The 11,707-nt window shown below is 41.0% G+C and overlaps 1 protein-coding gene across 1 annotated transcript in view; it reads right to left on the bottom strand.

Moving 5' to 3' along the window:
• Positions 1–5,491, bottom strand: part of TMTC1 (transmembrane and tetratricopeptide repeat containing 1) — a 129,101-nt gene extending 123,610 nt beyond the window's left edge. The window contains exons 1-4 of the mRNA XM_026868216.1: positions 5,313–5,491; positions 3,605–3,678; positions 2,239–2,415; positions 68–274 (exon numbers count right to left, since the gene is read on the bottom strand). Coding sequence (XP_026724017.1) covers positions 68–274; positions 2,239–2,415; positions 3,605–3,678; positions 5,313–5,468 — 614 coding nt within the window. The 5' untranslated portion in view covers positions 5,469–5,491. The remainder of the gene's footprint in view (positions 1–67; positions 275–2,238; positions 2,416–3,604; positions 3,679–5,312) is intronic.
• Positions 5,492–11,707: the final 6,216 nt, after the last annotated feature.

An 11,707-nucleotide genomic window follows, 5' to 3' on the forward strand; every position in this document is an offset into this window, starting at 1 on the left:
CTTGACATTTTAAGGTAGGCTCAGCTGCAAAGTAAACCACAATGGAGCGGCAGGTAGCCAGCAGTACCTCCGAATGGCCCACATGGCTTTGCTGGGCACAGAAAGGCCACTGCTCTGCTGCTCCTCAGGTGACGCTGGGTGGCAGGAGCTCCAGGTGCCCCGGTGAGCAAAGCGATGCTTCCCATTCTCCCGGCCAGCCGGAGGGACCTGCAGCGAGGCAGAGGGAGAAACTGCAGACTGCCGGGCAGATCTTGGGTGGATACCCCCATTTCTTCTGGTAATGCAAGCAGAGAAAAGGGGAAAAAAAGAGGGGAAAGGGGAAAGAAAAGGATTAAAGGATTTTTATTTTTCATGCTTACTTATCAAAAGGTTGAACATTATGAAAACAGCACAACATGGTATCTAACTACAACAGAAGACATTTTATTCAATCCAAAATACAAAGTCTTTGCATGCTGGGTGGATAGGATTTATTAATTCCTAACTAGATCTAGAAGAAGAGACAGAAAAGCAACAGAAGATGAGCACTCCTCTATCAAGCTGTTCTCTGGACCTCTGGTAAGATGAGAAGTGCTGAGAGGAAGAATATGGTGACATTCCTAATTTTTTGTAGAAAATAATTGGTGTCCTGCCATGTTTAAACAGAAAACTAATCTGTACAGGTTGGAGGAAGAAGCAGGAGGAGATGAGTTTCAACAGCATGTAGAAGGCTGTTGGTTTTCTGCTGTCCCCTAAAAGAGTCAAATAGTCATAAAATCCTGAGCACCACAAAACAGAGAAATGCACAATTACATGCAACCAAACCAAATATGAAAATGCAGCACATCTGGACTACAGAGCTTCATTCCTGCAAGCTAAATATCTGCCACATCTGGGCAAGCGGACGCCACTGAAGCAAAGAAATAACCTGAAAAGGCCATTGGAATGTGAACCTAGGGGAAGGGGGAGATTGAAGGGAGGGGGAAGGAAGAGGGTGGATCTTCCACCAATTAACATTTATGTTACCTTTAGCCAGGCAGATCCTGGAACACACATGGCAGACTGTAAATTCAAGCGTTAACAAGCATGACAGCTGTCAGTCCACAGAAAACTCCTCACTGAGTATTTGCCCACCAGTTACACCATTATGAATCATTTATCTGGTCAAAATAGGATAAATCCTCTGCCAATCCATCGTACCTGCCCTCTGACTACTGTTGCTATTAGACAGGCCAGAAGGAGGGCAGGTGGGCCAGAAACATGGTCCATCCCCCATTGGGACCTAGAGGAAAGGCTGAAAGGGGAGGGAAACCAGGATACTCTTGAAAGAGGAGAGTCCCTCTTCTGCCTGCATTTGCTGCTCTCACATCGTGCCAGCTCTGGCACTCCCCAAACCCTTCTCTGAGCTGATTTAATTCCCTACTGTGGAAACATGAACTCAGTGTCCTTTTTTATAACCTAGACATATTAGCTCACACAGGAGTATGACAGGCTCCAGAACCCATGGGGCAGCATGAGTTGGAACATGAGAAGCAATGGCAGGAGCAAGACGTCCCATTCTCAGCGGCAGTAAGCTCTTATGTTCACTCATCAGATCTGCACCAGGTACGGTTTGGGAGAGAAGGGAAAAAAATGACTTCTATCAAACAAAAGACTTCTGACTTTTAGTGGAGATACAAAATACCATAGTTATTTATGACACTAAGTGGGTGGGGAATACAAACTTTTCAAAGTATTTGATTTTTCTCCAGTGACTGCTGAGAGCTGCTTATTGCAGAGCTGGCTGGATATTTTCCCTCTTTTTCCATTCTGTAAGGACAGAAAGGATTAAACCTGATTTTACTATTAAACATCATATAATATTTCTACAATTCTGAAAATGTGACTGAATAATCAAGCACACATTGCAAATGGAAGGATGTAAGCCAGAGAAATTTTAAGATGTTGATGCTTCAGTCAGAACTTCCATAGGAAAAATAAATGTTAGCCTTGCCAGAATGAACTGAACATTTTAGAGATCAGTTCTTCACATCTGGCCTATCTACCCAGAAAAAGTCATCAGGCAGCCATAGAGTAACAAAACAAAACCAAAGAAAACCAAAGAGAATGAAACCTTGGTGCCCTCCAAATTTGTCAGATGTGTGCCATCTAATTCAGCCGGGCAAGTCCATCTCCCATAGTGCTGCATATAATAATACATATTTTGCACACCCAGGTGGCAACACTTGAAAAGCACAGCAAGCATAGCAAGTTACTTACAGTTTGAGTCCATTGCAGGAGAGGGAAAAGAAGTCATAAACCAAGCACACACCAAACACAGTGACTCCAGTTTCTTTCACCAGCATTGCACACGTCCCAAAGAATAAACTAAGCAGCAAAAAGAATGGGGAGGCAGTGGGAGGGAAATGTTCCCCAACATAAAGCTGATCCACACTCCTGAAAAATATATTTGACATAAATATTTTAACTTCTCTGTTACTTTCATGTTTACTACATTCATACAAATGCTGAGACACTTTTCTTTAATTTCTTAAGATACGGGTAACAAGTGACATGAATAATCTGTTCACTGATTAATGAGGAAAGGTTTAGACACAGGACAGGAAGGGAAAACACAAATATTGAGAGGCACACAAAGAATTTGCACAGAAGAGGGAAAAAAAAGACAAGCAGAAAGATAAAATGCACTTGAAATGGTCAGAGAAAGGCAGAGTAAGTACAAAGGCAGAAAGGGCAGAAAAATACCTGCTTTCTGTCATCTAGAACACACATCCGTAATTTTCCTTATGTGACAAAATGCGCTATACAAGTAACAATTCCTCCATCCCACCCACACTCCCCTGAGTCAAAGATGTGTCCTAATCATTCATACACTGGGCAGCAAGCCTGTATGAGAGGGAAGAAGGTAAGAAAAAAAACAAAATCAAACAAGCTGATTCCGGGGGGGGTCACCCACTAGTTTTACACCTTGAAACCTTCTGATGAAAACAGCTTTGCAGCAAACAGCTCAAGAGGGATATAAGCAGTTTTTCCACACAGCCATGATGACATGGTGATATTGCTAAATGAAATAACAATGCAAAAGGGGGAGAAACCCCAGTCGAGTAAAGATATTTCTTTATCTGTACTTGTTCAGTCACAGTTTTAGGACACAGCCCAGCAAACAGTGCCAAGTTTTCATCTGAAAAGTATGACTAACAGTCTAGATGCAATCCATAACTCTCCCAGACCAAGTATTTCACAGTCCCACAGTCACAGCATATATTTTAAAGGCAGGCATGTGTCCGTCCATTCTTCACTCCACATACAGACAATTTGCCTTCAGTTGAAAATATTCCTTTATGATTTTTAGCTCTACAAGCCCTCCTCTAGTGTTTGGTCAGCTGTAATGTCAATGGAATAGGGGACCTTAAGTATTGACTTCTCTTTTTATGTTTATTTGTTCTGATAAACTTCACTTATTTGGCACTGTGGCTGAAAGTAGGGGCCAGGGCACTTCCATGCATCAGTGCTGAGGGAAGAACCTCTGCCAATAGCCTTAGAAAACTGTCAGGTTTCCCCTTTGTCTCCTCCTCAGACTAGAGCATCTCATGATATTGTCACAACCGATAGGTAGGATCCATACCTATTATAGGAGAGAAAAGCCAACAGAAAGAGTAGACAGGCTAGGACATCCGCTCTGCCTACTATGCCTGTTACCTAGAAGGAAGAGAGACACACAGGTATAAAAGCATATCTATAAAAAGGCAGGTGTATTCAGTGACTCTTTCAACAATCCATGCTAACTGCTACTATTTTAAGCTTTTTATCTTTCAGTGTTACCCTCCCTCAATATAGTGAGATGTTGGTTAGTGTAGGATACACTCAGTTTTGTCTGCTGCCTTTCTCACTTGGCAAAACAAATGAGTAAGTCAACAGTTAAGTCATATTTTACTTTCTTATTAAAATATTAATAATGTTGCATAGAGAAATACCAACTTTAGGGATCTGTTTCAATTGTGTATAACATGGCCCAAACAAGAAATGCATCCAACTCACAGAAGTAAGATGTGTTAAGAAAAAGACTAGTGAAAGAGCAACTCTTTGGAGAAGACTTATTATATAGGAATGAGTTAATAATTAATATCTGAATGAACTTTATCACCAAGAAGTGATAGAGTGGTATGTAATTTATTCTCTTTCTGAATCATCTGAGTTTATAAGAGTTTTTTCTACATATTAATTAACCAAATCTTTTTATAAGAAAAGCAATACAGAAGAAGAATGTATAAACACTCCTTTTACAAACTATTTCAATATTCCATTTCATAAAGATCTAAAAATTGCCCATAAAGCAAATAAAAGGCCCTTTGAAATTTTGCCGCTTTTGAGATTACATAATTAAGCTATATTCAGTGCTCTAGCATTTATTTTAACCTTTTTGAGTTCTGACCCAGACAAAAATAAATTCAAAGAGCGCCTCTTCTAAAAACCTCCCTTATAATATAAAGCTGTATTATCAAAAGGAGCCTAGCTGATTAGTTCACGCGAGACAGCACAGGGAGTAACTGTAAAGCTCGTGGCTTTTTGTTATTAAGGTAATCTCTCCTCAAAAGTTCTCAGCTGTGGCAGCCATTTCTCCTTCATTTACAAAGGCTCCTAAGGAGAGTGTGTGATATCAATGGTATCTCAGCTAACGAGTGCATTTCTTTTTTAAGTACCGATAGCTAGACATTGCATTTCCTTCTCAGAGACAGCAAGACTCATTTTAGCTACAGAATTACCTCCCCACTATCTGCAATTTTAGCATGACTTTAAATGTTTCCGTATAATGAACAGAAAAATGTCCAATGTGGACTGTGGCTCTGTAAACTTACACGGTGATAAATTAATCTGTTGATGGTATTACCTCTATCTGAGCGATCTCCTCCAAAATACACACTAAAGCTCCCTTCACTTTTTCTCCCCTAAATTGAAGGCTATAGGAGATTACTGAAGGCATGCAACAATGTCCCAGCAGGAGAGCACAGCCTCACCAAAGTCTTTTGTTTCCGAAGACCTGACATTTTCATCAGTTGAATGACTGTCCATTTATTCCCAGCATTGCTGATTAGGACCGTCAATTAGAATTTAGTGCCAGAGCAGAAAGACAGCAAGTGTGAATACACTTTTTTTCTCAATGACTCCTGCAAATTTTTTAAAATATCGTATATTCTCACCTTTGCCTCTCCACAGCAAAAATCACAAGAACCATATTCTGTATGACTCAGAGGCTTCTTTAAAAAAAAAAAAAAAAAAGTATGTATTTATTTTTAGCTTTTGTGTCACCGGGTTTTTTTGTGTCACATACTTACAGCCTCGGTGTGAATGGGATGCACAGCAAAGAACAGCGCCGTGACAAAAGCAAGTCGACAGTCCTTGAACACAGCTTTGTCACAAGTGTACATCAGCACAAGTGTCACTAGACAGTGTAAAATTACATTCACTGCATGGAAATAGAAGGGGTTCATACCAGCCAGCAATATGTTTAACCTGTAGGGAAACAAAATGGAACCATTACTAGACTGGAGAGGTCTTGTAATAGCAGGACATCTTTCAAACACTCTAAATTATGCTTTTTGCCTGATTTGAAGTCTTCTAATGTAAGTGCTATTAAACTAATTAGTTAAAATCGCTCTGAACTTCTGGTTTATCTGATTAAAGAGAAACCACTTCCCCAATTTTTAAAATGTGTGGTTGCATTTGGCAACCTTTCTGACACTGAGATGGGAGAAGCTTGTGCCCTCCCAGTACAGTTTACTGCAGTGAGACAATGTCTGCGCTTCCTTAGCAGCAAATAAAACTGGCCAACATCAGAACTAAGGCACTTGTCCTGTTTCCCTGTTGGCACCTTCTGCAATTGTCTCAGCCACGTGGCAGCTTTACAATACGGGTAATTTTCTGCTACCGAATAGATGCTTTTGCTTGGGAACAGCCATGACAAGGACTCGGTTAAGGCACTGGAGCATCTGCTTGGCACTACAGGTGCATTTATTTCCATTTAACTTTCAAAATACTCTCACATACTGAATGTTAAGCATTTATTTAAATGCTTTACTAACATCAGGACTACGCTAAGAAGCTGGTCTAATAGCATCATTTTTACAAGGATATTAATGGTAAAGATAAGTTAGCTAACATCACCCTAAACCAATGAGACAATTAGCATTCATTATTTGTGTCGATCATAAAGAAAAATAAAATAAAACAAGCTGTTATGACATTTGTTTGACAGCGTGTATTAACATATTTTTCTGGTCACTTTTTTTTTTTTTTACAGCCAGCTTGCTTAACAGCTGCTGACAGGCTTCACCTTACATGCATTTGAAAATAATTCTCTTTGGAATTAACTGCATCTGTACATCTGGACAAACATACATACACATATATACATATAAATACACACATACACACGGTGTCTCTATCTAGAGAAGGCTCCATATATGAACAAGGAATTTGAAAGCACTGTTACTAAAGGACATTTAAAAAAAACAAAACAACAAGACACCCAGTGAAAGGAAGACTCAATCTAAATATTTTGCATGTAGCTGTACACATACTGAAGGGTCAATAATCCTTCCTGTTGTTACCAACAAACTCCACGTCTCCCATGACATACGCGATGCAACAGCAAAGCCACTGAGTCATTGCTACTATTCAAACACCTTGATTTTTCTGTAAGACAGAGGAGGTGCGGCGTGTCTGTGAGGGCCAGACAACATACGCTTTTTATAAATACTCTCTACATTCCTTACTCATAAGCAACAGAGTTCTATCTGTCCTGGGCTGCATTTTCCAGGCCAGTCTAACTATACCAGACCAGGAGTCTTCCTTGTGCATTCCTACTCTGCTCCCACAGAGTGTGTGGAGTCAACAGATGAAACCTAGATAGTTCAGGAAAAGTGAGATTTTAGCATGACTTGACCTTTTGCTTGAGGTATAGGTTGATACAGCTACACTTTGACTAGACATCAGTTTATGTGATTCAAGAATACATGAAGAATTGGGGCTTTTTTTTTTTTTCCCCCCCATTTCTCCTGCAAGCCACTTCAGGACAGCAGCATACACCACTTTCCCTTATTTCTACCAGCAAAGAATGACAAACCACAGCAAATGGCAGTCACAGACACCCAGGCAGAGCTTCAGCTGTAAATACACTGCAGCAGGGGGAATCCTGAGGCCTAAATCTTGTTTTCAGCATGCGGTAGGGAACAAGCAGTGGCACAGGGCCACCCTGCCCCAAAGGATCTGAAGTTCCTGCTCTGAGGCACCTGAATGTGCAATGTGTGAATGTGCACCTGAATGTGCAATGGCAGGGACCACCTGCAGGAACTGTTCTTTATACAAAAGAAACATTTCTGGCTGTAAATCAGCTGGATGGAGCACAGTCATCACCATTGCTCTCCCTCAAATGCCAAAGTGTGCTCTGGCAACCTGATTTCTGGAGAAAGCAGATGTGGGCAAGTGAGGACAGTGAGGACAACAAATGCTCAAGCTATCAGGTAATATGAACCCATGCACCAAAACGTGAGAGATTCTTGCTTATTTATTTGGCCAAGTTGTGAGGACTTATCACTAAAAACACAACATCTGACAACACTCTTGAAAAATCTCTCATTAGTTTCCATCGATCATATCTGATCACTTCCCATTATGCAAAATGGGAAGTGATCTTCTACTGGCAAGAGAGGCAGAACCTTGTAGGGGAGGGATCTTCCTGCCCCCATCAGGTCACCTATCCCAAAGGCAGGGTGTGCTCTTCATGCTCCTTCTTGGGGCAAACATCAAATCAACAAGGCTTGTAAACTGTGAGTTACCTGATGTAAGTTACTGAAAACAGCTATGTAAAAGCATAAGCCTCACAGCTTGGCTATTCTCCTGTGTATTCTTAACAAGGAAAAAAAAAAAAAAAAAAAAAAGCAGAATAACAACTCCATGGTATTCAGATAAGCCTTTCATTAAACAGCAAAATCTGACTGCAGGCACGCCTCAGTGTATGTTTTAAATACCATCTTTGGTGGTCCATGAACATTAAACGTGAATGTGTGCAGGTGCTATATTCACACCAGTGGTTTTTGCTGCTAAAGCTCTTTGTCATAAGAAATTAGGCCACACAGCAATGAAGGAAACATTCTTTTGTCCTGAAACAATCTCAGCAGAATGATTTTGAAACATTAGCAGTGGTTGAATTTATTGTATGTTAAACAGGTGACCAAATGTGGGGCTACAAACAGCTCTAATCCAAGTCACAAGAACTTTGCAAAGCTCCCCAGCATGCCCACACACTCATGAGGAAAAAAGGCAGCCTACTATGGGAAGCCAAATTTGCCCCACTGCAGAGCAACTATGGAGCAACTTCTGGGCAAGGGAGCAGGAGGGGATGGGCAAATCAAAACTGATTTCTCCCTGTTTAAATTTTAATACCCTTACAGAGACTCAATCTTGTCTTTGTTCACTGGCAGCAGCATTATCACGGAATCATGTAGTAATTATACACAGTATATGGCTCAGCAAACAAAGGAAGTAAAACAGAGATAGGAATCTTAAAATTAAGTAAGAAGTGGTGTTTCTCCAACATAATGTTCATGAACAGATGCTCTGGCAGGCAACAACTGTACTCCATTGGGGAGCGGGGTGTTGTCCTTATATTTCCATATCTAAACTGGCCAACAAATGGGAAAATATCTCATTTTTTAAGTTGCAAGCCCCAAAGACACCAATACTAGCATCATTTCTAATCTGCAGCATTGTGTGGGCTAGGAGACCTTAGCTGCTTCTGCATGAAGATTGTAACATCTGCCTGAGCTAAATCACAACTTGTACGATACATGTTACGGCCTTGGTAGATAGAGCACACAGCTCAGAGAGCAGATGCTTTGGGTTGGCCAGGCTTTTTAAACTGACCGCTCATCAAACGAGAGAGAAGTTTGCAAATAACATTCTAAAGATTTGGGGCTGAATAAAGCAAGTGACCACACTCCTAGGAATGGAGACACTTAAAAGAGGAGCCACCCCCATTCAGACAAGGAGGTTTTTCCTCAGGCGAGCTGCCTGTGAAACACTCAGAGAAGAGTTTTTCATCGCTTCAGTACCTCTGCTGGAAGAGTCCCTGGAAGCAAAGAGTTTGCTAAACCTCCTGAGAAGTGGTGAATGGCAGTTCAAATGCAAAGGCCCTCAAAAAGTCCAGGGGAAGATGGGAAGAGCAGGTCTCTCAAGACTAGGTGACAGTGACCAGTATCTTCTATTAGAGCTGATCAGCAGCACCCAAGCTACCACCAAAAAGGTGGCTCATTACAGAAATCTCAGCATGCCCTGTCTGGGCAAAGAAGGCTGCACTGAAACATATATTCAAGCAAAAACTCTTGTTGCAGCACCAGTCTGTGTGTCCAAGTGTTGCAGCATGTGTGGTTTAGCATGTCAGTCTGAAGGCAGAGCACTGCCAAAACTACATGCCCAACCAGGAGGCATACCAAAATAAGAGGTATATGCCCTAACACAGAAATCCCCTTGATTTTGTTAAGGCTAATGGATGTTTTCCAGGAACAGCAGTGTAGTTTGCCTTGCCACCTACAACAGCTTTTCCATTCCTCCACCGTCTACTCAAGGAAAAGGAATTACATAGCTCTGCTCTCAGAAAGGGACTTTCACAGGCACCAGCTGTTGAAGGTCCACCAGAGCTTGTAAAAGAACTCTCCGGAAGACAGCAAATCACTCTTGCTCTTAAAAGAGCAAGCAACATCTGTCAACACCTTCAGTTAACCACTTGCCCTCCCTACCCCCAGCATAGATGCCTCGTTTGAAGAATGGCATTTGTAGAGCAGGGACTGTGCACCATGCTACCCTCAAGCCACGGACACTTACTCCTCCTCTAGATAAATCATCAGGCAGGGACAGGTCTCCTTGTGTAAGCAAGTCCCCTTACAGAGGGCCTGAAAATCGGGTGGGATTCGGTGACTTCATCCTCACAGACCCAGAGCCAGAGGGGTCTACACCACTAGAGTACAGGCTCACAGACAAATCCCGTACGTATCCAGTTACGGTATATAACCACCAGCACCCCCAGGCTTTTTATCCACATGTACACATGAAGACTCATTCAACCTTTTTTAAGGCCTCTTATGATTTAATAATATTGTAAACTATAATTGGAGAGTTTCTCTTTTTATAGACTTTGTTATTATCCCTGGGCAGCTCTTGTTTAGTTTAATCTGTTTTATTATTTTCAAAAGACTAACAAAAACCACAACATGTTATGAAATAGAAATGCACAGGATAATAATGGTAATTTGTTATAGCAAGTAACGCTTAATGGAAAGTCTCAGAGCATCCCACACCTCATAAAACCCCCACAGTTTTTATAGAGGAAGGCTCACATGCAGATTTATATAAATTAATCTAACATACAAGGATGGATTAAGTTTCTTGTGATCTTCCCTTCCTTTTGAAATTATGTGATATATATGGCAAACTTTATGCAAACTAATGCCCAATTTCAGCGCACGGTGGAATCTCCTTATAAACTCCACAGATGCATCTATTGCGTGCCAGGAAAATGAGCATTTGCACTCCAAAAATGGTGCAGCTGCGTCAGTGGCAATAATGGTTAAAGCTCTATGTGGAAACAGCTCAAAGATTAATGAAAAACCTGCAGTAGTAAAAAGAAAATAAGCCCCTTTCGCAGCAGTGTTCATGCAATGGCCAGCACAAGCAGGGCAGAGTTTTCACCACAGTGCAACAGCACTTTGTGCTGATTTGTGCTGATAATCTTCCCATAGTACAGTACAATGCCTCAGAATTAAATGGACAATAAGGCATAAACGGTTTGTTACTTGATTCGCTGTAATGGGGATGGGTGAGAAGACACAGGCCTTATCAGTTCCCAAGCTATAGCAATTCCCTTAGACCGCAACACTCATCACTTAAAAGACCACTAGTTAAGTGTTGGCATTCAAAGCAGGTTATTGCTTTCCAGCACAGTTAGCAAAAGAAAACAGAAATCACAATTACACTGGAAAGCAGCAGCACCTTGGAAGTGGTAAATATGCCAGGACAGAAATTTCTTGTGAAATCCTAGAGGCAGAAATTTCTTCTGAAAACCTAGAAAGTGGTTTGATGATCATTCCTGTGTTAAGAATACTGAAAGCATCATTCACACAGCTTTAGCTTTGTTTCCACAAACGGCCTTGGGGAAGAAAAAAAAAAAAAGCCAGAAAATGTCTATTTACAAACTGACAAACGATGTGTCATTTTACCTAGATTTTGGATAAAAGAGTTTGTCTTCACAATTATTCTTGAGTAGCATAGCATCTCAGCAAAAGCATTTGCACTGAAGGAAACAAACTTCTCACAAAACTCTTCAGCAGCCATCAAGCAGTCCTCTTCCAAGCGCAGAGAGGTGAGATATGATCAAGAGGAAAGCTATGACAGTCACTCATCAAGAAGAGAAAGCAATGCTAACAGAAATACAGCCTAAAGTTACTAGGCCTAATGAAGACAATATTTCAAACTGAGTACAAGAGTTTTCTACCAAATTTGACGTAAGATCAGTAAACTTTCAGCTTGAGCTGCAAACCATGAAGGCAGTGCCATTTTAATTTATACAGAAGCAAAGGAAAAAAAAACACAGGTATAGTGAGCAAAAAGAGAACATGCCTTTTTTTTTTCCTTGCTTTCTTTAAGTCTGAGACACAATAAACGAGAAAGCCCAGGA

This window comes from Athene cunicularia (assembly GCF_003259725.1).
Source record: "Athene cunicularia isolate RWA chromosome 1 unlocalized genomic scaffold, athCun1 chr1_part2, whole genome shotgun sequence".
Lineage (NCBI taxonomy): Eukaryota > Metazoa > Chordata > Aves > Strigiformes > Strigidae > Athene > Athene cunicularia.